Raw genomic sequence first — 26,761 nt, 5'->3', positions numbered from 1 at the left:
TAAATCAATTGCATTTATATGTATATAGATCCTTGCTCATTACGTCAAAATATAAAATATACATAATAATGTTAAGTGTGAATATTTTATATACAAAATGTAAGCTTTTAAATAGGCCTTTAATATTAAGAATATAGGCGTTATTAGATCGTTGACCACACACAGAGAAAGAAGAGAGAAAGGAAAAGAGAGAAAAAAACATATCTCTCTGCATTCTGTGTAATTAAAAATATTTAGAAGACACATAATAACCTCTTTATAACACCACGAGAATGCTCAGACGATTCCACTCTCGGGTATATTGCAACTACTTATTGTAAAATAAATCATGGATTCGTCATAATAAAACAGATAAAAACCACTTTATTCTTCTAAAAAATGACGGCCATTGCGCGAATCGGACGCTATTTAAATGGAAAATTTCTAGTGTTAGGATTCTCAGTTCTTTCTTAAAGAAGAATCTTGATGCAACAGAAGCGGTATTCTTTCTTGCCTAACCTCGGGAAGCGTTGCTAGTTCTTGAATCGGACTTCGCTGCCATATACTTCTCGTTGCCATTTCTTGGTAACCCCTTCTTCTTACCTAGAGATCAGATATTTCTATTTGTAATATATCCAAGCACTCTCGTCGAAATCGCTCGTAATTCGTTATGTCGCACTCGTAAAGTTGGTGCTATATCATAAAAATTATACTCTTTAACAAAGGAAGTTATGCAGGCCTAGACTTGAATTTCTTCGTTTCATAGTGTAAAAGCATCTTCAAGGAAAATCTGTTTAAAAGGGTGAAAGTAGTCGACTTTTAAAACTACCTCTAAGATGATTGTGACACGATTTTTTTCACGAAATGTAACAATTCAGAGATTTTAGACCCATGTAACTTTTTGTCAAAGATTTACTTACTTGTCTATGATGAAGCTCATGCAGGTACAATGTAGACAAAGACATGTCGGCAGCGATTAATTCAGTAGGTACATACGGATCCGTATACGTTTCTATAACATAACTGTGGCCCGATCCGAATACAGAGGCGCCTAGTGATTGATTCGATATGCCTTGCTGTAAATCGTACAGGAATCCTCTGTCATTGTGCAACGGACCCTCTGTCTTGGTCAAACCTCGACGTTGAACATTAGACTTCGTGGCAAACGATTGATCAATGGTAATCGATGTAGCTGACGTACCCGGCTGATTTGTGAAGATGTTACTCATACTGGGTACGCTCACTTGATTCATTGTGCTTCGAATAATATTCGACACATGATCTTTATACTGTAATAATATATTAATATATTAATATAATATACACAAAACAAACAACTCTAGAAAAATTGTTTAAGGAGGTTCTCCAGTTTAAAAAGGTGAAGGGAAAGAAATTGTGATTTTTCATTCATATGTATCTTTTAGCAAAGAAGTTTCTGTCATTATCATCTTCAAAATAATATATAATATTAAATAAAATTTAAAAAATAATAATTTGTCATTTAAAAATATTTACTTAATAATATTAATAAATATCGAGGTAAAGAGAAAAAAATTAGTAATTGATTATAATAATAAATTTAAATGTAGTAACATAAGCATTGTTGCCACATTTTCACTAGTATGATGTTATATTTAGATAATTATACAAATATATAAATTCCTATATAAAAATAATACAATGAAACACTTTATTTTTAATTTCAAAATGTTCTTTAAAATCCATTCTTTCTTACAGTTTTTTAGTGGGATTAGTACAACGGTTTTATTGTGCACCAGTGCACATTAGTGCAATTGAATTTGCTACTGTTTCTAAAATTTCATCAAATTCTTACATCATGTGAACAGATTGAAGGGTCTTCTTAAAAAAAAGGAGAGAGGGGGGGGGGAATACTTACGCCAAGACCGGACAAGCTGTTCAAACTAGCTATCAGGGGATTGTTGTAAGGATCAGGGTCGGCAGTAACTTCCTTCTTAGCTCTTTCTCTCAGAGCAGTTACGAAATTTTCCGCATGGGACGGCGGCTTCCATTCGGGATTCGTCAGAGTGAAGTGTATGAGGGATAATTCGGTTTTGCCGTCCTCAGCCTGAGTGTAATGATTCGACATCGGTACGTGATATTTATCCGGATCGATACCATATTGATTGTCATATCCCGCGCTATGATCTTCTGGCAGCGGTGAGACCGTAGGACTGTGCGCCACAGTCTGCCACATGGGATTGCCATGCTTACGTACATCCATCTGAGCGAAACTACACACGTCACCGACTCCAGCCACTTCGATCGTGAAGTTACGAAAAAAGTCTACGATCTCTAAGGCTCGGTGTCTCATACGGAAGCACAAAATATACGTCGTCACAAATGGAGAAACCAGCTCTTCCAGGAGGTGCACCGCGCGATATTGGAACAGCTGCGCCACTTGAGCTCTGGTAGTATGCGTGTGAGCGGTTCCTCTCCAGCTGTCTGGTCTGTAATGTGTGTGGGCCAGTACAGCGGTTAAAAGAGTCTCGGGACACCAAACTAGATTCTCATCGGGTACAATTGCTTTCGCGGCTGCCGCTACTGCACCCAACATGGTCATAAGGGCGACCACACGCTCCATCGAGAATGTCGGCTCGTAGATCAACGTTATAACCAGCAACACCGACAATATGCTACCGGTGATGAACGCAATCTGCTTCGCAAGTATCGTCATTATCGGGGATGTGAAGCTGCTCATGTATTTTGAAGCGGGACGGTACGCACGACTGAGACGCGCGTTCATTTCGTGATCGAGTTCGTTGAAATGACGCAGATACAATCGACCATAGAGGGACCACGTTCGCATTGCCAAGACGCCTGGTTCTCGTTTAATAGTCTATCGATAATATTATTATGTTAAAATTGATTACCGTAATACAGGGTATTTACACAAATTTTCTAAAAAGAATTTCTAGATTTTCCAGGAATTTTATTAAAAAATTTAGCTAAGATTGGAGAATTTTTTAATGCATTTTTGAAATATTTATTTTATTTCAAAATCTTAATTTTTTAATGTTGCTTAATCACGAAAAAGAAAAACCACTTAAGTTTTAAATATTAAATTTAAGAAAGTACTAACTTTTGCTTTTTAAATACTTTACACACTTTTAATATCAATTATAACTTTTCATTTAAAATTTGAGAAAATACTTTGATTTCTTTAAATAATATGAAATGGTATATAATGATCAGCATGCAATACACGGATCTAGTTCACAGAAAGTACAGAACTTGATAAGTGATTAAACGCACGATGCCAAGAACAATTATATACTTACTAATTCTTTTATAAAAACTCACAAGTTATACGAGAATGTCAATGGATGTGTATGCCATACTCATTACTAATAGAATATCGATATTTTGCATTATTAAGAAGAAAATGATCAAAAACAATTTTCTGTTAAAAAGAAGAGCTTTTAAATTTAAAAGTAAAATTCTCCAAAAGTTTTCCTAAGTAGCAAAATTCCATGAAAATCAATGATTTTTAAGAAGAGACTTTTAAGAAAAAGAAAATTAATTTCCTGAAAATTCCAGATTTTTCCAGTAGTAAACAATATTCCCTCCTTATTAAAAATTTCATTAATATACAGAATTGATAAAAAAGTCTAATAAAAAAAATTATGATAAAATTCCGAGTTTTATTGTCCCGGAATAAAATTGACAAAAACTGTAAACCATTAATATGTGACACTAAAATATATAACTTTATAAAAAAAAAAGAAAAATGTTTTTCTTTGATTAGTAAATCACTATTGTTTAAAAAAAATGAAATCAACTAATAGTAACAAAATCTTATAATAATAATGGCTTTTTAAATTCAAATTGATGTGCAAAATATATTTTTTTAAAAAAACTTTGGAAATGTAAATATAATATTATTAAATTTTAGTTTAATGAGAAAAAACATAATAATAGAATTAAAAATTTTTATATTAACGTAAATCTGTTTTGCGTTTACTAATCAACATCTTGTAATAAAAAACTAATTTATTTATTTGCTCTATGCTGATTCATAAATCTACTGTGAATTTTATTTTCAACAAAACTTAAACTAAAAAACTAAAAAAACTTTCAAAACAGAAATAACTTATTTTTGTTAGGTTTTTTAAAAGAATACTAATTTATATCGTTGGCATAGATTTTATAAATAAATGTTTATTATCAATCCTGATATATAAGTATAATTACTCACCTCGGCGTAATTGAAAAACGTATAGAGAATCTGCCACAAAAGAATAGGGAAAAACAAGAGTAAATTTGCGATACCGAGCCATAGAATATTTTTAGATAGCGATCGCGCGAGTTCTTGCCTCTTACTCAGCTTTTTATAATCCTCCTTTAGATGCCAATTATTTTCGAATGGTGACCATGGTCCCCCTGGAAAAGCGATATAAATTAGGTTATATAAAATATTTTTACTAAAGTTATATCTATTTATCGTTACGTAAATTATACTTACAAAATAATAATAATTCCATATTATATTTCAATCCTCGTGTCAAAAAAATGACTTCCCCTATAATTGGGACTTTGAGTCGTACGGGTAAGAGGGATTTATTGATCATAGCTACCATGTAATTTTTGTGTCTTAATATCCTATGGTATATATCTAATTCCGTGAGTTCTCTTTTATGAACGCACATCTCTTGTTCTTTTTGCACTTCTATCACTCGCTTCTGGACCTCATGCCATGTAAAATTGTCTAGCTCGTTATCGCCAATTTTGAGTGCGGTATTGAAGAACATTTTAATCTCCCAGAACTGCATTAGATGGTACAAAACTTTGAGAAGTTGGAGAGTAAAGAAGATTATCGCGACCACAAGAAGTACCCAATAAAACGAAGAGATTGTCTTAATGCAATCACCGACGCACATTATAGCATCGCTTCTGTGGCTAGTTTCGTTACCATCTCCACCACCACCACTAAAATTATATAGCGTCAATAAAATATCCCTCGAGATAACCGTATCGCAAAATAATTCTTAAACGTTTAAAAAAACTTATGAATACCTGTAGTTTTAAAAAGTTACAAGTATTCGTGAAGTCTCAACAAGTTTTGACATACCTATATAATTTGCTGTAGTCAATGCAGTGAAAGAGAAAAGTAACGAATGAGACTACAAAAGAGAATTGCAACAATTCCAAAACTTCTGTGAGCATCATACAGACGAAGCCATGCTGCTGGTGATAGTGGTACATTCGCGTAAAGAATGAGTCCAGATCCTCGATGTGATTCCATCGCGCTTTATTACCCTCCGGTACGACATGGATGATGACACCTGATTCCTGAGGCGCTTCTTCGCGATCGTCCTCATCGTCTGCGTCCTCCTCTTGTCCCTCGTAAGGCTGTATGCGTTGATAGCTACTGTCCAGTACCGTCGTCATCTACAAACGCGAATGACGTAGAAGCATATAGTGTTTACAATGATTATATCTCATTGATGTCCATTTTTACCAATATAGATTAACTTTAATTTCTATTTCTTACTCTTTAACTTTTTCTAATTCTTAGAATCAAAAAACAATAACAAATAAGTTAAATCCAGATTAAGAGAGCATATATACCTGGAGTTAGTTTCTGGTTAACTTAATCGGCTAATTTTTTTTATTAAAATTGAACAATCATGCATATATCGTTAGGATTAATCAGAAATAATCAATCACAGTTGACAAGTAACTGATCGATTGAATTAATCAGAAGTTGTGTTAATGAATTAATGAATTAATTCCTAAATGACTCAACGAAAACAAATCCTAACTTTGCACATTTTTTTGGAAAAACATGAAGAGATAAAAAAATTATGTTTATTTCATTCTAAAAATCATGTATTTTTTTATATTTAATATATAAATTTCATTTAAAAATATAAAATGTCGCTATCCAAGTTTTTCTTATATTATATATTTTTTTTAAAACGACATTTAAGATAATTATTACTGCTCACAGTACTCATCAAAAAACAAAATGGTAAACTTTATAAAGTTGAAACATAGATCATGTTTAACATAGCTGTTATTTGAAATATTACTTTGAACAAAAGTTAGTCAAAGTCAACATAGTAATTTTTTTACTAATAATCTTTTGCTAATTTTTTGGCTGTAAAAAACTAAGTAACATAAAAAATCCTATATTAAGCATTAATTTTTAATGTCTAGAAGTGTGTAAAATTACAAGTTTGATAGTTTTTAAAATTTAATGATTTTTGAAAACATAATTTGATTAGCCATTTTTACACTATCTTTTAACAAAAACTAAATGTCAAATGATGAAATGATCTTTACAAATAAACACAATTTATCTATATTTTTCCATTTGTTTACAAAAAAATCACAAAAACTTCGTCTATGTATATAGATTTCTTAAAATCAATCTACATTGATAGAAACATATATAAAAGATAAATATTTGAACAATGGATATAAACTAACAAATTTTCAAATTGTACACAGAAATAAATTCTCGTGAAAAGAAATGTATATTATAATTAGGATGCAGAAATAGATAATTATTAGATCTTACCGTTTGCGCTCGTCGGTCAGGCTCTACACAGGTAATGACAGTTTCTCGTTTCATTCTTTCATGTCATAAAGTTTATTTAGCTACCAGTTGATGGTTGCCCCACAAGCATCTGAAATGCAAAGCAGTTACTAATTAAATTTATTAACTCACAATCAGTACAGTAGTTTCTGATTGCCATACATTTTATCTCTGTAAAACAACCCCATATATAACGATATATTTAGTTTTATTTACATAGCAAATATAAATTTTAAAAGTGTAGATAACAATGATCACAAATTATTAAATTTATTAATGAGGTAATCTGACTATTGTATGATAATGCACAAAAATTTAAAAATATCTAAAAAAACAATTAACAGTAAAGAGAAATCTGATCTTTTTTTAAGAAAATGTTTACTTTTTTAATTGTTTTAATTTTTCAGGAAATAGAAAGAAAGAACTTCTTCTCTTGGAAACTAATGTTTCAAAAATTCTACAAAAATTACCACAATAATTAAATTTTTATGTTCCTTAATCATACAATCACAAAAAGCTACTCAAGTTTTGAATATTAAATTTGAAGAAAAATACAAACAGAATTAAAAACGCGATTAAACATATATAGTTAATTTATCATAATACATTGTTAATAATTTTTCTCGCAAATCACATGAGACCGTACATGTGAATGTGATACATATACATAGATTTAGATCTATGCATATGTCTGTTGCTAATCAATTGTCGACATTTATATTATTAAAAATTAATAAAAGTAATAAAAGAAAACATTTCGTCAATTTGAAAGAAATAGTATTAAAATTAAAAAGTAATATTTCGAAAATTTCCCCGAGTTCCAATAAAATTCCATGAAAATCCACGATAAGGGACAAAAAGTTTTTTGAAAATTCCAGATTTTCATAGCAGTAAAACCCTAAATAAACATTAAATTGTCACAAAAAAATTACAGTTGCTTTATTCGTCGATTATAAAATATTTTACATGCAGTGTCATAAGTTTTCTCGAGCTCGAAAATATTTGTCGAGAGAATGTTGCAGTTAGAAGCAAATTCCAACACAAGGGTAATTATATAGGTAACAACAATGACGATAACAATCAACCAGTGCACAAAGAAAGTCACTTGGTGCTCTTTAAATGACACATCCCTCTCTCTTATCGCGAAGTTAGAAACCACGGCGATGGTTATTTAAGCAAAGCACGTTCCGAATGCATGTCGTTTAAATAAATTTCTTCTTTTATCATTTCTTTCGAAATTCTGTTTATTGAGCGCTTTATCACCTGATTATTTCAACATCGATCACCCGATTACTCATCAAATCGTGCACCTCGCCTTGAACTATTTCAACGTTACATTAATGTGCGACACACTTCTCTTTCGCGCCTACTTGTTCCCCGAATAGTGAGCACCTACGGATGATCCGAGAGGAACAAAGAGTCTAAAAGTCTAGCGTGCATTACGACACTTGTCGCCCCTCTCGCACGAAACAACAAAGCTTCAGGAGGGGATGCTCCGAGAGGAAATGTGACAAAAGGCAAATAGCCTGAATTTTCTAGGAAATTTTTTCTAGGAAAAAAATACAAAGAAAAACTTTTCTTTTTTTTCTCTCTCTCTCTCTCTCTCTCCTTCTTGCTCTTTTTCAGGCATTAAACCCAGGCAATAAATCAGGTCGGGTTTCTCTCCGTTATAAAACTTTGTTTTTTTTTCTCTTCTCGAGAAAGTTTTCCTTAGAGCTGTTCGCACGAACAACGGATGCGGCACGGTGCAGCACGTGCAACGACCACGCTACTCGATCGTCCCCGCGTTCGGTTGACCTTTATCCGACGAAAATAGCAGCGTGGCTCGTTGCTGCTGATTTCGCGAGGGAAGGGTGACGCGGATGTTTTGGGGGGCACAGCTGATCTCCATAAACAAAGGCACATCCTGCGCCTCTCCGCGTACCTTCGTGCCGCGATCAACGGGGTCCGCGATCGACGCCCGGCCCACGGCGACGACGAATCTCTCCTCGAAACGCACGCACTCAATCCCACCTACGGGCTACTACGCACGACTGCCCGCTCGCATATCGGCCGTCGTCCACGCGATTATTCACTGGCGATTTAGACATTGGAACGTTAGAACTGCACATCTGTCTCTCCGCGTTTCACCATCTTTGCTGAGTCTTCGCTCTCCTCCGTAAGGTGGGGAGAGATGGAGATACGGTCGTCGGTTGGTGGCGACGCTTAGAAAATCGGTGGACGAAACGGTGAAAACGAGACGCGCGCGCCGAATGCGACGATTATCGACGATCAACAATAAAGAGACGCATAATATCGCCTTAGAGAAAATTTTTCATTCCTGGAAAAATTTTAATATTTCGATGAAATTGACGTTTTATTAAATTTGATGAAATTTCAGTAAATGTGCGACAAAATTTTAATTATTCCTGGTAAAAAAATTGTACTAAATTTTGCGAAAATTTTGCTGAAAGTGGTATTTCAGCACAATTACTGAAAAATAACTAAAAAGTTTCACTAAAGTAGATTAAAAAAGAAAATTGTAAAAAGGCACTGAAATTAAGAATTTTTTTCAAACTTATTTAAAAATTTCTCTGAAAATTTATTAAAATTTCTTTAACATCCCAAGAAGAATAAAAATTAAACTCATCATAACATCAAAATGATGAATAAGCCAATAATATGAATAACAAATAATGTGAATAATGCAAATAACAAATAAAATTTTATTTAAATAATCATCTAAATAAAAAATTATTCGAAAAATAACAAATAATGCCCAACTCTGTTTTTTTTATATTTATTTTTTATTATATATATTATAATTATACGAATATCTTTGATATGTGCAAATATTGTATTTTTTTTGGATATGGTAAATTTAAAAGCAAATGTAATACAATTAATTTTATGTTTAATTGCAATATTTACAGTGTAACTTGGAACATTGTAATTACAAAAGTACCCTTACGCATTGCACACGCAGTAATAATCCTAAAAGTACATCCCCGAGAGAGGATATTACATATGTATATAACTATGCATGTATCACGTTAGATATAGTACTTCGATAACTTTGCACAAGCGCTAATCATTAAATAAAACTCGCCAAATTAAATATACGATAGTTACATTTATCGCAGTATAAAGACTTGAAAATACTTATCTCGTTATATATATTGCGTTGGGTTACAATTATAATTGTCATCCACGCGAAGATGATACATATCGTGTTTATAAATTGGTTTAATGTATTAAATGCATTGATCAATATATAGTTCACGAGAAAATCAATAATTATATCATTATTATTATTAAAAAATAGTCATTTAAAATCCATATTCATTATCTATTTCAACTAAATCTAACTTATGTGTATGTAATTCCGGTAAACAATAAAAAGAAACGTCCGTCGCAATTTTAATTCATGCATTTTATGTTAAAATGTGTTTCAATTTTATTTTTACTAAAAATGAATCTTTCGATAAGACAATTCAACGTAGTATAATATTAATAGGACGTTCATAAATATTAAACTAACTTCATAAAGATTATTTTGTTTAATGTTAATCGGAAAGCACACACTGATTTAGATGCTTTTCATAGTATAGTTAAAATAGCATTACAAATGTGATCTTTTAAAAGAAGCTATTCTTGTAAGAGATACTAATACGTACATCTGCTATTTTCTTAACACGCAAGATGTCGTTTTGTCGATCGGAGAAAAATATGAGGGAAAACGTTACAACAGGAAGATGTTGAGAAATCTCGTTCCGAGATTGACATCCAATGTATCATTTAAAAGAACAAATCGCAGGATATTGATTAATCCGAGAGTTTTATATTCTTTCATTCTTCGCGTCGCATCTCGATTTATCACGGAAATCGTCATTCAGATCCTCAAGTGGGTGCTTGATTTGCGTTGTTCAGGACACCGGAGTGTCATTTCTTACTCTCGGGCGACTATCTGACCTGGACGTCGCGTCGATATCCTGCGTCGGGGTGCCAGGAGGCCGCTCAGACCGCGCGTCTCTTCGTGCTTTGTGCTGGCCGCCGTGCTGGTCTCGACAAAGACTGCTTCAGTCGGGTCAGTCTCGCCGGAAGTGGTCTCCTCTTCGGAGCCAATCTCCTCCTGGCTCGATTGGGCAGCTGGAGTCTCTACCTTGCGTCGCGGTAGCAGCGGTGATCTCCTGATCGCCGGCGGCAATGACGATTTTGTCGTAGCCTTCGGTTGCACTTGCAGCCGATTGCGGTTGCGCAGTTTGTTCAGAGGATTCGATGTAGTAGAGCGTGCTGGTGGACTGGTTTCTGCTGGTGCCTAAGAAACAGAGGAGACAATTAGCTGAACAATTTAATAGACAAGATTCTCGGAATTTGAACGTTCTACCGAAACGCTATATTATTGTATATTAAAATTTTTGGAAAGAGATTAAAATTACAATTAAAAATTAAATTTAAGAGAATTAGTTTCTTAAATTTAATATTTTTAAAGGTGAATTATAAAAGATTGACGAAAAAATTCAACTTTTAGAATTAATCTGCTTGTAATAAAGCTTTATTCCTCGCTATTTTCTTTAACCCTTTCTCCTTCGATCTTTCAATCTTATCAGTATTTGTAACCCGTGACAACCGTGAAGCTGTAAAGTCGAAAGGTGAAAAGTGATCGTGAGCCGTTTCCCGTCGTCTTGTTGATGACATTTCGAAAGGCCATCCAGTGAAAGTAAACTTCAAGAGAGAACTTTATCAAGCGACATCACGGTGTCCTCGTATCTAATCTTGCAAAGTATGCAGTTATTATGCATATGATACACATGCATATATATATTTGAAGCAAAATTTCATATTTGACCTTATCTTTGGCACGCGGAATTGCGATCGAGAGAAAAAGATTGATATTTGCATAATTATACTGCTTGTTTGGTACAGACACATTTGTTGAATGGTGTCTGCATCAAACAATGTGTAATCCAATTGAGTTAGTTAAAAAATTAAGTATAAGATGTACAATTTTTTTTACTTTTTTTAACTTTCCAAATTTAAGAATAAATATGCGTAATCAAGCATTGTATCGTTTGCTAATTGCTTATATTTATAAATACACACGTATATAATGTGTTTTATCAGAGAGAAAGAGAGAGAGAGAGAAAGAGAGAAAGAGAGAAAGAGAAAGAAAGAAATACCAAATAAAAATCACATTTTTCAAATTAAAGCAATTTTTTATTTTCTCTTTCCTTTTTTGAATGATATATTTTGAAATATATTTTTGTACGAAAAAAGGAAAGAGAGAATCCAAAACTGAATGCGTAAAATTAGGTATCGACCTCGTGAGTCTCCTCCTCGGTTCCTTCTCCGGCTGGTTCCTCGACGGCTCCTTCGGGGACTTCCGGCGCGATCGTCGTCGTGGTCGTCGTCTGTCCCGGTTTTTGTCTCAGATTAACTCTGCCACCAGTCGGTCTGATGGCCGGTCTGATCGCAGGTGCGGCGGGAAGCCTCGTGCGAACCGGGGATTTGGGGGATGCGTTTTCCGATACGGTCTGGACGACCGGGCCGGTTTCGGGATGCGTCGCTCCCTCCTGCGGTTCCTCGCTTCCCGGCACAGTTGTGGTCGGCCGTCCGCGTCTTCGATTAATATTTAGCTTGTTGAAGGTGGGCCGTGCTGCCGCGGCCACCGTTGCTCCGTTCGGCGGCGCCGACGTCGTCGTGGAGACGGCGATTTTGCCGCCGGAAGGTGCGCGGAATCTGCCACGACCGGCTGGCGGTTTCTCTGCGTTCACCGAGCTGGCGGTCTCCTTCTGCACGGTGTCCTCTTCGATCGGCTTATGGTGGCCACCTGGTCGAGGTCGCTTGAATCCACCACCGTTCGTTCCATTACTGCCGAAACGTGTTCGGGTTTTTTGGGTTGGGATCTCTGCGGATGCTTCGGTTGTGCTGGTACCACTATTGGACTTGAACCTGAAAATTGAAGACAAAATTACATAATTCTTGTTACTAAGGTACCTGGCTGAATAAGGTCCACTTAATTTATTCTTATTTCATCAAAACTTTATTTATGAGGATAATAAAATGTACTATATTTCAATATTTTCATAAATAAAATTTTCAAAACTTAAAATAAATTAAGTGGATCTTTCTTGTTTAAAAAACCAATAAAAAATGGTAAAAATATATTTAAGTTTTAATAAAATTTTATTCAATTTTATAGTAAGGTTTAATTGAAACCACATTAGAGCTACCATAGAGAAATTATCTATTTCTATCGTTGCTTAACAATAGAGAAAAAAATGGGGGTTGTGAGATAGGTGTGAGATGATGAGACACTATGATAATTCGCGTTGAATTCTAAGAGCAACCTTAAAATTACTTTGTTACAATATATTTAGACATTGTAAAATAGTTATTAATATTCACTGGTTATTAGTATTCATTGCGTTTTTATAAAAGTTGAATTTTAATTTTGCTAATAGCAGCTATTTTTACAGGTTTATACTTTCTACGTAATTTTGAGAAGTATGTCAGATATTAATTTTTTAATTTGAGTTTAGCTTGTGAAGGCTTTAAATGTGGCTTTCAAATATCCTCGTAAAAATTCTCGCGCTGCATAAATACCAGAGATACCCTACATAAACTAAAATCATGATAATATTAATTTCGACATGATCAGATAGACATTGTGCGTGATTAAAGATAATTATTAAATTATATACTAAAAATGACATAAAGAAAATAAATTTGATATTTCCAAACTAAAAATAAATAGAATTTTTCTTATCTATTTCTATTGGATCTTTTAAAAAGGGTTACTCAGCTCAGATATCACAAAAGATTTATAAGCAAGAATTTTTAAATCAAAAAGATATTAAAGAGAAAAAAGTATTAGAGAGGATCAATTTTAATAAAAATATACCGATTTCTCGAGATAGCTGGTCCGCCAATTCCAGGTCGTCGGAATTTCCCTCTTCCCGCGGGAGCTTGAGTGGTAGTAGTCGGTGGTTCCGTGGTCGTTGTCGTTGTGGTCGTTGGTTCGATCGTCGTTGTCGTTGTCGTCGTCGTCGTCGTAGTCGTCGTCGTCGTCGTCGTTGTATTAGTGGACTCATTGGCGATTGTAGAGTCGGCAAGTTCCGCTGTTGTTGTTAAGTCGGTCGTGATCTCGTCGTCGGACACCGTCGTGCTGTCTCCAACCGTTTCACTAGCCTCGCTACTGGAATCAATCAGGTTACTTTGACCTTGTTGCAGGAAAGCATAAAGGTCCAAGGCAACCTTGTCCATCACTGACGGATATTCCGTCGTTGGATTATCTGTGGGATCAGCGGTAACGCTGGGATAGACCGGCGAAGTTTCTGTATCGCTGGACTCTTGCGATCTGTCCTCTAAAGAGACGCGTTTGTTTGCGGGTCTTTCATGCTCTTCATCGTCTTCCTCGCTCAAACGTATTGGTTGACCTCTGCTTAATTCCAATCCGCTCTGAAAATCAATTTGTGTAATTTAACATTATTATACTACTACAGAATACCTCTGTAACTTAAATATGTAATCAGTTATGATCAAATTATGGCTTTTGTAATTAAATATATTTGCAAATTTAATTAAAATTGTGGTTAATTATAAAGTATTATTTAATATTTATTTTACGTTTATGTTAGTTTTCAGAGATTGCATTTTAATTACTTAAACATTAATGTTTCCGTTTCTGTTACCGATTTGATTTATAATACATTAGAATATTTGGATAACGAGTGCTCTTTAGATTAGAATGCAACTTCGCATTTAAATAATTTCTTTTTACAAATTAACTCATTTTAATACAATTAGAATAATTACTTCAGATGATGCCGTAGTGCTTAGGCGTCTCCTAGGTGCTGGCGCATCATCAATGGTTTCCTCGACAGGAGCGGGTTCTTGAACTCTTTGAGGCCTTGCCCGGTTTCTAATCAAAGGTTTGTCTTCATTGTCTTCATTAGGAGTAACACCTAAGAATCTAACTGGTCCTTTCGGCAAGGTTTGCGGAAACTCGGGACCCTCTTGATGAGTCCGGAAGCTGCTGGAGTCAATCAGCTCCAGACTTGGTCGCGGTCGGTTACTGCGAGCTCGCGGAAGCTCCGTTGTGCCTGTGTTGTGATTTGATCGCGATCTGTTAACAACCAATCATATAATTAATTGAATTAATAAATATTTCAGCATAACTAAAGAAAAAGTTTAGATGTGCATAAATAGGTGAAATTTTTTGACAAGTTAAAACACTTGTAAAAATAAGTTACAAAGTAAGATACAAAACAAGTTCTCATATTTAAGTTTTTGTCAAACAAGTCTTTATCGTCGGTTCTCTTTGATGACTTGACTTCAGTCAATCGTTAAAATCAAAATTGCTACTTTGAAAATTTGCTGTATCATTTTCAAACATGGTTACTGGCACAACTTCTTCACAAAATGTATCGCATAAAATTTTTTTGTTTTCTGCTTCTATTCTTCGATTAAAGAAGGAACATGTAGTGACAAAAATGAATTTTGTCGGAGTTTATTAAAAAAAAGAATAAAACAATGATTGAACAAAACTCACAAAATTTTTCCGCACATTAATCAGATGTTGGATGAATCACAAGATTGTCGATACTTTGTTACGGATATTTATATTTTTGATCTCACACATAGATTTAATTAAACGTTACACAATTGGTAGATACCTCGGTGGGAAACGAGTGTTTGCGGGCAATCTTTCCTCGGAAACGTCCTCAGTTTCGATCAATTGTCTGCCCCTATTACCATTTCTGTTCGGTATGACCTCGTTGTTACTGGGCTCCACGGTGCTCGATCTCTCAACGGTACTGTACTTGCTCCTGTTGTTGGTGGCAGCGCTTACTCTTCTGGGCGCCGAAGTTGTTCTGGAAAGTATGTCGTAAGAATTCGTCACAGGTGAACCCGCTGTACCTGCTTTGTTCTCATCCTCCTCGTCATAGTAATAATACACGTACTCGTATTCGTAATCTTTCCCGTTCGGTCCTTTTTTCACCTAAAAGAATATTAAATGTAAAAAAGGACAAATTGCATTTTAATAAAAAATGTGATGTTTGAAAAAAGTAATAGAAATAGAATTACCTAGAAGATAACAGTGGCAAAACCCTCCCAAAGGTGTTACATATTTATTCATAGAGTGACAATTTTCGGGCTTTCTTTAGATCTTTCATATAGACAAGAGGTGTTAGGGAACGAGTGTCAGCGCACGATCAGACAGAAACAAACCGTGGAACGATAAACATCGAAGGTTGAGACCCCTGGCCAAGGCTCCTGATACTTGCCGTTTAAGTATTAAACGTCGTACTGTGGCTCTGTTGGAGCCAGAAATTCAAAGACCAAGAAGAAGAAGAAAAAGAGCAATAAACGTCGAGCAGTACAGAGACTGCACACATTACTATTGAAGAAGATCGTTAGTAGATTATCTGCATTAATAGCTCCACGGTTTCATAATTCGTGACAAGGCCAATAATCGAAATCACTGGACGAGTCTTGGAGCCAAGAACCAGATCAGAAAGCGTTGAGAAATTCCCGGAGAGGCTTGCCCAAACAAAATAAAGGCGAACAACTTGCGCCTGGACAACTTGTAGTGGTCAAGCAACAAGGCCTTGCACCACTTTAATGGATTATCGATCGTATCAAAGAAATACATCCGGGAGAGGATGGAATTACAAGATCTGCTACGGTGACTACCGCAAAGGGTTCGATTGTCCGGCCACTCACTAGTTTAGCAATTTTACCAATGAAAAATTGACGACTGGACACACGGATTTTCACAATTTATAGATATTGACGCAACTGGTGTTTGGTAACTTGCATCTCATCATTTTGTATTCGACAATTTTAATATGCAAGATGCATTTTATTAAACTGAACACAAGGAGAATGTATAAATAATTGTAAAATCAAACGAACTCACCAAGTGAAGTTCGATTCATTGATTTTGTAATAGCATACCTGAATACGAGAATTCGTACCAGCTGGTACCAAACTCACGTCACCCAAGTCTCCAAAATTCGTGTCCGAAAAATGCGAATAGCCATCCTTACTGTCCTCGCGAATAATGTTTACGGGAACAAAATCAAAGAGGCTGTCTTTGCTACGTGCTTCTCGTGGCGTTGTCAAAATGGGTAGCATAGTCGTTGAATATTCCGCGCTAAGGATACGCAAATCATATCACATTGTTATTAGAATATAAAAAATTATTTATGTTAAATGTAAAAAATTCTAAGAGTTAATTATTTTAAAAAATAGTGGACAGGAGATATAGCTTATAGAAAATTGACAAAATCACGTTAGTTTTTTTAAACAAAAGTAGATAAATTAGAATGTTTCTTCTTCAGATAGCGCTAAAAATCTAAAAAAATCTGAAAGAGGTAAAGAATTGAGGCAAAAATGTATATTTCCAATTAATTATTTATCGATCATTACGAATCGTTAAAAATTTATCTCAGCATCTACAAAAATATTCGCAATCAAGCGCGAGAACATTTTACCTGACATAGACTCCCGGAATAACCTCATCTTGTTCGGCCTGTTGTGGCCTTTTACTGTCAATTTTCTTTATTCTGCCCTCCTGCAGAACTTTTCCAGTGTCGCTAAAATTTTCGAGCTCAACTCGTGCTTGCCTTTTAGCGGTAAGACTCTCCTCATCATCTTCCTCGGCCGAATCTAAACGTCTGGCAGGTTCTAAGATCGCCGCTTTTTTCTCGATATTTTCGAATTTCTGAGCAACTTTCTTAACTTGCTTAGTGTCTTTAAACGCAACCTTTTTGTCCTCAATGTATTCGTCATCGTCGTCCAATGGTTTCGCTATACTTTCCGGAAATTTGTGCGATGACACATATTCTGAAAATTCAAGATTTATAGTATTTCGCTAAGTCGATAGTAATTCTAGAAAACATACAATAATAAGTAATAATTCTTGCTGGAATATTATAAATTTGAAAGATTTATCATGATTTAGATAAAAATGAAACATGAATTTATTCTTATTTTTTGTCTATCCAATGTTCAACTAATTTATCTTGCATTTGATTGAGCTTGTAAGCTGATACGCGATTGCTAAATTTTCATTCTAATTGGTGTTCTATCTACCTTCAATTGCGATGGCTCGCGGTGGCTGATATGTCGTCGCTGCAACATGTTTTCGAGTCAAACTGTCACCGGATATCTGCACGATATCCGATGAATTGTCAGCTAACGTGCCCACAGTGACGCATATTCTGCAAATTTTAATATAAAATCTCATTAATAAAAATCCAATGTGATTAAGTGCGTCATAATTTAAGGTATAAAGTTTGAACATTTTATTGATTGATTTCTATGATAGAGCTATATTATACAAATAAATATATAGTTAACATAAAGAGAGAACAAAAGAAAGTTATCGTATATTGTAATGATGCATTGTCAGCGAAAGTGATAAGGCGTGTGTGAGATGCAAGGAGCCACGATGTGTAAACGATGGCGGAATGTGTATAGCTAATGCAAGACTTGATTGGCGGTGAAAGTTCACATCTGGTCGTCGAATCGTAAGCGAATCTGAGGCTCGTCCGGATCTCTCGATCACACTCGATTCTTCACACCTTCCCGTTGCGTAAAAATTAAAGTTCACCAATAACACAAAACTTGAGAATTTGTAAGAATATTTGAGTAATGTAAAGAATTTTGCAATTTAAATAAAAAAAAGTAGCCAAAAAAAGTAACTTTTACTTTTTTACAAAATATTTTAGTTTACTAAAGTAGAAGATAAGTTGCAGAAGTGAACAGAACTGCTTTATTATAATATATTCAGAATAATTTTATTGTTAATTTAATTTCTTTTTTTTTTAGAAAAAATGTTAAGATCGTCTGGTTGCGAATTTCCAGATATCAATTTATGATCTGGTCCCTCTAAAATTGTCGAAATTGGTGATTGAGAGACACATAGCGTTCACAGTTGTTAAACTTTTAATGCTCTTAATTTAATCTAAATTTGCCTATTGTAGCACGTAACAGCAATGAAATCTTGAAGTTAGTACTTGACATAAAGTAGTTTCTACATTTTTCATAAAAAAATTTTTTATGAAAAAACAGAGAGAGAGAGAGAGAGAGAGAGAGAGAGAGAGAGAGAGAGAGATCTTCAACGTTATTCAAGAAAGAGTAGCGAGAAAATGAGTATCTTGTATTTATGGCACTGCATTCAGAAGGACGATTGGATACGATCAATTTCCTTCATAAATGAAGGAGAACCGCTTTCGAAATTAACACGAATGCTCGAAGTTTTTTCCTCGGCAAAATGTGGCCAGCAAGGGCATTACGTGGTCATGAAATTGTTATATTAAAAAAATGATTTCTTTGACGTAATGCCACATGTATCTTTAAGAAAGTGTTAAGGTAACTTATGCAGTTTAATATCATAACGATTTTGTAATTATTATTACTTGTAATTTGTCTTATTATATTATTATTTTTACATTTAAAAAATGCAAAACTTAAGAATATGTTGCTGTGAATTAAAAACATTTATGCGTTTTAGATACGTATTTATTGCCTTTTTTAACTGTGTAAAAATTTAATTTTTATCTTATTAATATAAAATAGAGTGTGTATTATTGATAAATACAGCACAATTTAAAAAATCCTGTTTTTACAAGGAGTTGCGCCCTTCATGCTGTAAACCAATGATCCAAGATTCATTTTAATTGACACAAATGTAATTACTGTTGGAATTAGAATAAATCACTTATTCTTGTAATATTCGTTAAAATAGCTAACAACTAAAAATAAAAAAACAGAATTTTGCAAAATATTTTAAACTTTTCAAGACAGTAAAAAAATTTTAGTTCCAACCATAGCTACAAGTACTACAAATATTTTGCTTCAAGACAGAAGTCTATCAGTTCATTTATTTCTGAGGAAAAAAGCCTAGGACCAAGTTGAAGATCATCGATTTGACAAGAATACATTTAAAGTTTTACAAAAGTTTACATATATAAAAAGAATAAATTATATTATTCTGCTGTATCAGGACTATAAAATGCATTTTCCTCTTGCTCTTTTGACATATTGTTTGAAGACGAAGAAAAAAATAGGTTTTGATAAAATAAACAAACAAAGGCTAGTGCGTTATTTCACGTCGTACCATTTCATAAAATCGAGCATCATTTTGCCATATGTAGCGTTTTTCAAAATGTGAATACAACAACAAATTGTTCAAATTTTATTAAATTGTTTTATAAGATTAATAATGTAAAGATTCAAAAAGTGACCGAAAAAATCAATTTTTTTGATGAATTATACTAGAATACCTTCTTAATTCTTGTAATGTATCATGATTTGGTGCGTACAATTGCTTTGCCTTTTTTATTACAATTATTAATTTTCCTTTAGATTAATAAAATATTCTATTTATGTTAATAAAATTAATGTTTATTATTCTGTAATTAATTTGCTTATAAAGAGAAATAAATTTACGCCATTTAAGACAGAAAATCGTTATTAAATATGCATTGTTCTATTTGAATAATCTTCCGATACAGGAATAATTTATAACTGGAAACGGGGGAAAGATACATTTATAAATAAAATAGAACAAATTATAAAACCCGTTTTTTTCTCTTGTATGTGATTAAATTAGACTGATAAATAATTATATTTGTATATAGGATTTATAAGACTATCCATAGGTTTTGTATTCAATTCATATGAGAGCACAATTCTTCTGATTTAGAATTTTTTACTTACAATTGTTAGAATTGTTTTCTATCTCAATCTAAAATTTTAGATCTCCACTACATTACATGTGAAAACATTAATTGTAATGCAATAAAAGGAGATCGTGGCATACTATTAATGACCGTAGAATACTAATAATAATTGTTGGCAATTTTAGTTACAAAAAAATTACAAATTCATTATTTTTTTGTAGATTTTATATACTAATAAGTGCCACAAAACAAAGTTTTATAAACATTTTATCAAATACGTTTTAATGGAAAAAAATTTTATAAATAATTTCTTTGCTGCTAGTAAGCATCACGCAATATTTATTATGAGGTTGTAAAGTCGTAAGAGTGGTTATAACATTAGTAATGTAATATTAGTATTACATTACTAAAATTAATAGTACATTACTATAATTAATAATAATGTAAACGGCTCACGATCCGCTCCCGTACATAATACTGTCTCCGCTTCGCGTGTCACCTGGCGCGCAACGCGACCGCACCTCTTTATAACTTTATGTATCAAATTTATACACACATTACATTACATATTAAATTAAGTTATATTATTTCAAAGTTACATTCAAGACCTTTAAGCTAGACTAAAGTTGAAAAATCAAAATTTAACATACTTCTTAAAATTACGTAAAGTATACACCTATAAAAATTTCTGCTATCGGCAAAACTGAAATTTAGCCTTTATAAAAACGCAATGAAAACTTTACACATTCTTTATTGAGCTTTAGGAATTTTAAAAATCTGAGTTGTTAATAAATTTTATTCAATTATTTAATATTCAATTTTAAGATTATAGTTTAAAAGCGACGCACTACATGTATTTAAAACCATTTTAAACTTTAGATATTTGTATGTGTTTGTGTCTGACAAAATTGACAATTTATTGATTTAGAAAAGATTAAATCTTTACGTAAACAAGAAAAATTTCTAGAGATCTTATTTTAATATTTTAAATAAACTTTTTCAACACGAACAAATATAGTTAAAGGTTGCACACTATTTACGTAAAATTCCAAACCGTTTTTTAATTCACTCTTTTATATTTTTTATGTTAAATTTGTCTTATAAGATGTAATTAAACAATTAAAACAAAAATTGAAGCAAAAATTTTTAAGATAGACAATTAAGAGATCAAGAGACATAACGGCGCATCCGAAACTTAGACCAAAAATGGATGCTTAAAACAAGAATTTATCGTGAAACCGTATGGAGAAAGCGGTCTCGCTTACAAGCGTATCTGCATAAATATACTGCGTACGTAGGTATCTCCAGTGGCACGAGACACTGGCATTACGTAAGTCACAATATTACGGCAAAAGCCTATTACCGGCCCGTAAATGTTTTTTCGTGCCGCCTACGAAATGCGGCGTTCTACACATACATTTGCTGAAAGTTAATAGGAAAAAAATGCAAAGTTTTATCTCAAATTTTTATCAATTTTCTTTTTACTCTTTCTTATCCAACATAAAAAATTATCAAAGATATATGTAAACAATTTGATTGTTTAAAGATCCAGTAATACAATAATACCTACATATACTGGTGACAGCTTATAAACCACACTAACTAAAGTTAATTGAAATTTAATTACTCTTCCAATATTTAGTTCTGCTTTTTTAATCTAATCCTACAATAGTTTTATTTATTATTTTAATGGCATAAAATTCTTTTACGGCATAAGTATGTGAACGAATATTCGAAATGAGATTTTTCTTGGCAATATTAGCATATTTAAAAAGCCAATAATGGCGGATAATATTATGAAATCAAAAAAAGAATGCTAAAGCATTTAAAAACACTATATCTATATAACTTTCTTTTGTGTACGTGAAATTTTGTGATAACTATTAAAATTACATGTATTTAATATGTAAAATAATAATTATATTATTATTTAAAAATCCTCACGCAATTTTATTTCTTAAATATATAATATTATTAAATGTAGATTAGAAATATTATGAATGTTTCATTCACATACACATATTTCATTAAAAATTATCTTTCTTCAACAATGAAATATTGTTATTAATAATTATTATAAAATCGAAATGCATCTAATGATGTGCTTTACCAAATAAAGCTCTTGCGACACTCTCGCCAAATATGATAATATCATAGAATCTCACGGCGTGAGATCACACTTGCTTCTTTTACTTCGTGAATCTCGCTTAGAAAAATCTTAGGTAAATATAAATTGAAAATTTGTAAATCAAGAACATATGGAGCAGAATCGATTTATTTAACTACTACTGTATTTTATTTATTAAAATATATAGTTAAAAGGATATGTATTTACATACATATTTACATACTCATATATATATATATATATATATATATATATATATATATATATAAATTTATATCATTCTTGTATATAAATTTATTTATGTGCAATAATTAGTATAAATAAATTTATATATGTATGTAAAATATATTTATTTATAACATACGTAAATATATTTTCTTATTTAATATGTTAATATACATAAATTTTTTAATTATTTCTTACTTTACATATTTCAATAATTTATATGATTAAACATTTTAAGTTACAATCTAGTTAGACTAATTTTTTCCTCTGATCGACAGTTTAAAATTGAGGGCACGTCTGGAAGTTTCTCCCAAATAAATTATACATACATACGCCTGAATGAAACTGTAAGTAATTGGCGTATCTAAGAGAGTGACTCGCTGATTGCGCGCACCTTTCGCTACGGTAATTCTCGTAATTCAGAAGCGTAATATCTCCTGTGCCCATGAAAAACCGCTTTCTTTCGTATCGATAATCATTTATAATCATTAGCCGTGATTTCATATTAATTATGCTTCAAATAATTTTTTACTATTCTTTTTCACTATTATAAACGGCTTTTCACATTCTTATAAACGGTAAAATTGAGGTAAAATAATCTTATAAATGTGAATTATCTTACAAATGCTGTGTGTATGTAATGATAATTTTCTGAATACGATATTAGCATACCATATTTATCAAGTCCTTGAATGATTGAATAATATAAAAAATTAGAATAAAAAATAGCAAATGAAATATGATAAATAGACTTCGTCCTATTGTCTGTTTTCCATAATAAAAATTGCAGAATTTTTTTGTACTGCAGAAAAATCATAATAAAATTAAGTAGAAAAATGAATACAAAGTATTCCATGACGTTTATATAAAAATAATACGTAAACAGGAACTAATTTAAAAGTGCAATGCTATAACGTGTTGATTACATCAAAGATACGCATGAAGTGTTCACTGAAACTCAATTATCATTTTTAGTGACCGTAGAAAGGAATTTTGATAAAGAGATTGAGATTGAAACAAACTGTGTCGAATCTATAATTCTGCATTGCTATTCGTAGATAACCGGCATTTGGTAATTAAGTTTTTATAACTTCCTGAATTCTCAATATATTAGAAACTTATAATATATTAGAAACTTTTAATATCTATAAAATGTTTTTAATAATTAGAAACGATATTACTCGTCTATGCTTTTTTTTATATAACTTCCATTTACCCGTGTCTTTTGTGCCTATAACTTTTTAATACAATCTATTCAATTATCAGGTAAGTAAAAATATCCCATTGAACGGATTAAACAAGAATTTTTTAATTGCTAAATAAATTATTTATTTTAAAAGAAATTTTACTTTAGGTGTTGATATCTATGTAAAAATAGATTTTTTTATGCCTACTATTTTTTTTTTGCAAGCTTACATCAGAGATATGTAGAAAAGGCTTTACGGACACGCAATATTTTTAATATTACCAAATCAATTCTCTCGTTTCTTTGAAAGTGAAGCTTTGCCTTTTCTATAAAGAAACTAGCTCAATTACGTTGTAATTTCTCACAACTAAAATCTGATTTCACAAAGATCTAATTCTCACACGCGCTCGTCACTGAGATCGCTCTCTCAGATAAACGAGAGATGCGAAAGACTACTGTTGACTGATTTCTTGACTACTCACAGAAGCACACTTCTTAGCCACATGTCTGCACTGCACACAGTTCTCTTCCTCGTCCTGCTCGCCTTGCCTCGTTCCGCTTCCGTCGTGATACGTGAACAGCTGCTTCAAATTAACGAAAACTCTTCTCGATATCGGTATGTACCCGGCGTATGTAGGCACTCTCGAGAATATCGATCTATATTCTCTCTGCAAATACTATGTTCTTTATACGTATCGTCACCGGACACTCGCGATCATCTCTCTGTCCTCTTCTCGACCGGTCGCGATCGACACTCGTCTTCCAATTACACGATATCTTCACTGGATAAGCCTAGGATGCAGCGTGTACGTGCGCTCCGGTCGACGTGATCTCCGTCCAGCCTCGTGACGCGACTTCGCCGACTAGGCGCGAAACGAATGAACGAATGGCAAAGCGAACGCGCACCGATAGACGGGGAAAAAAGAAAGATCAAGTGAGAGTGTGCATACGTGTGCGTGTGTGCGAGAAAGACAATGAGAGGGAGGAGGGAGAGAGGGAGAAAGAGAGAGAGAGAGAGAGAGAAAAGATAAAAAAGTGGAAAAAGGGGCACTAAGTAAAAGTAAGAGGTAGCCGAAGGACGTGGTGAGGGTATGAGAACGGTGGCGAATGCAGGCCTCTACTTATACCGCCACCCACCACGGCCACCCGGAGTGCACCCCACCAGCCCATGAAAAGTGGACACCACGTAGTCGAACTCGACTCGACTCTCGGTCTGGTGTACATTTGATCTGCTCACTGGGGGCCATCGGGGACCCGGGAGATCCTGGGCTGCCTGGCTGACTGGCTCTGCACGTTCGTTTGACGGCATATATTTCAGTTTAACCACCTGACTTCTCTTACGATGTCTGACCCAACTTCGTGAAGCGCACCGTTTCTACTAACAAAAGTGTATTGAGAAGTTCCGTTCTCTTCGCCTCTCGCGGGTACCACTTCACGTCTGCACCCGTGAAAGCAACGTGCGAGCGATCTCGGCGCGAGCTGAGATTCCGTTTTAAAATTAAAGATATACGAAAATAATATCTTATTTGAGAAAGTGATTAACAAGTTTCAGACGCGATATTTGCGGGACTTTCGATGCTTGTTGATTGCTTCCCGCCGCTATTAAGCGATTCCGAAATTTCTCCTCACCAGTGGTGTAAAGTTATTACACTGCTGATGCAATTTTGCCCGTCTGGCGGCAGATATCCTCACGTTCCCTCTCTCTTTTTTTTTTAAATCTCTTCTTACGGAGGAACCTCCGATTGCGCAGGGAGGGATCCGCGAAGATTTCGTGGAACGTGTCGATTAGCATGGATGCTTTCGTAATATCCAATTTTGCCTGAATCACTCCGGGTACATCGAAAAGGCGGTTCTTGCATTAGAAATGCGGAGCCGATCGCGTCAAAGAGATCCTCGTGACAAAATAAGAAAAGGGGCACGAGACCGTGAAATATAGAATCGCTTTCCGACGAGTTTGTCGTTTCCTCGCGGCGAAGCGACAACCAGCGAAGCGCAGTTCCGCCATGGATACCAAGAGCGAAAACGTGCTTGAAAGGATCGATAATCTATATTGGGGCCATTGCATAAGCCGCTGCAGCATCTTTACTTCCTCCTACATTCAGCAGAGAGATTTCTTTGCGAGTTCCAACTTTGCCTCGCTCAACTTTTATTACCTATTCTAGGAAAGTTGCAAATTCTTCTGTCGGATGCTAATTTATTTCTCAAGAATATTTTTTTGTGTTCTCTCTTATCTCGTTTCCTTTTTCTGTACGAGCAATCGGAATTGTATCAGTCGTATTGCGATCGAGAATAACTTTTACTTAAATATTTCAGCAAACTGGATGACATCAAATAACGCTCTAATGACTTCTCATTGATGTTAGAGACATCATTCAAACGTTATTAAGACGTCACTTGATGTCACCTTGTTTGCTGAGATGCCGTCTCAACGAGTTCTAAAATTAAAAGTATCACTTCAACCAGTACTCGAAACGGAGTGACGAAATGATTCGAGAAATCCAGCAAACGAGATTTGATTCGCTTGTAAGATCACCACGTTCGATTCGTGCAATCGTTGGCGAGAAATCGTGTGAGACTTCTTTTAACAGTTCGTAAAGATAGTGCGCGCCGATCGTCACCGTAGGTGTCAAGGCCCAGTGAAACCGACAGTTGTATAAATTATCTAGCCTAGAGCGTCGCGTTAAGAACCAGAAGGCGGCGGCGTTAAAGGTCTTTGCGTCTCGTTGCGCAAGAAGAATGTCGAGCCATTAGGACCAAGCCAGGCTATGATAATCCGTGAGCGAGCGTGGAGAATATCGAAATGATTGTAATGATGTCGGTTTGCTTTCTTACGAGGGAAATTTTAGTAGAACGATGTGTTTTAAGGGAAACATGGTGTTAATATTCGAAATCTCATATAAGTGCGAAGTATTCCTCGCGCATCGTTAGCACGGCAAAGAGTGAGAAATGAAAGTAGAGAGACATTTTTTTAAATATATTTCTTAACATACGTGCGATCTTGTGAA

At 33.9% G+C, this 26,761-nt stretch overlaps 2 protein-coding genes across 5 annotated transcripts; both read right to left on the bottom strand.

The window, feature by feature from the left end:
* Nucleotides 1–337: 337 nt before the first annotated feature.
* Nucleotides 338–8,700, bottom strand: LOC105204575 (autophagy-related protein 9A). 2 transcript variants are annotated; one of them, XM_011173702.3, is made up of 8 exons: nucleotides 8,466–8,700; nucleotides 6,524–6,632; nucleotides 5,069–5,388; nucleotides 4,463–4,926; nucleotides 4,196–4,380; nucleotides 1,877–2,836; nucleotides 900–1,268; nucleotides 338–582 (listed from the first exon to the last, which is right to left on the bottom strand). In XM_011173702.3, exons 2-8 carry the CDS (start codon nucleotides 6,575–6,577, stop codon nucleotides 439–441), a joined length of 2,496 nt encoding a protein of 831 aa, XP_011172004.1. In that variant the 5' UTR covers nucleotides 6,578–6,632; nucleotides 8,466–8,700; the 3' UTR covers nucleotides 338–438. The 2 variants fall into 2 exon arrangements, with proteins under 2 accessions (XP_011172004.1, XP_011172006.1); XM_011173704.3 differs by lacking the exon at nucleotides 8,466–8,700 and adding an exon at nucleotides 7,805–8,452.
* A 714-nt stretch (nucleotides 8,701–9,414) lies between these two features.
* On the bottom strand, nucleotides 9,415–24,945 carry LOC105197488 (mucin-5AC). 3 transcript variants are annotated; one of them, XM_026132139.2, is made up of 10 exons: nucleotides 24,239–24,945; nucleotides 17,624–17,751; nucleotides 17,023–17,374; nucleotides 16,484–16,682; nucleotides 15,487–15,524; nucleotides 15,199–15,396; nucleotides 14,339–14,648; nucleotides 13,425–13,981; nucleotides 11,842–12,472; nucleotides 9,415–10,838 (listed from the first exon to the last, which is right to left on the bottom strand). In XM_026132139.2, exons 1-10 carry the CDS (start codon nucleotides 24,259–24,261, stop codon nucleotides 10,470–10,472), a joined length of 2,805 nt encoding a protein of 934 aa, XP_025987924.2. In that variant the 5' UTR covers nucleotides 24,262–24,945; the 3' UTR covers nucleotides 9,415–10,469. The 3 variants fall into 3 exon arrangements, with proteins under 3 accessions (XP_025987924.2, XP_039302763.1, XP_025987923.2); XM_039446829.1 differs by having other exon boundaries at nucleotides 15,199–15,524; nucleotides 17,155–17,374; nucleotides 24,239–24,944; XM_026132138.2 differs by having other exon boundaries at nucleotides 15,199–15,524; nucleotides 24,239–24,937.
* Between the last annotated feature and the right edge of the window lie 1,816 nt (nucleotides 24,946–26,761).

This window comes from Solenopsis invicta, chromosome 3, assembly GCF_016802725.1.
Source record: "Solenopsis invicta isolate M01_SB chromosome 3, UNIL_Sinv_3.0, whole genome shotgun sequence".
Classification (NCBI taxonomy): Eukaryota; Metazoa; Arthropoda; class Insecta; order Hymenoptera; family Formicidae; genus Solenopsis; species Solenopsis invicta.
The sequence above is the reverse complement of the archived record's forward strand: the minus strand, read 5'-3'. Positions and strand labels throughout refer to the sequence as shown.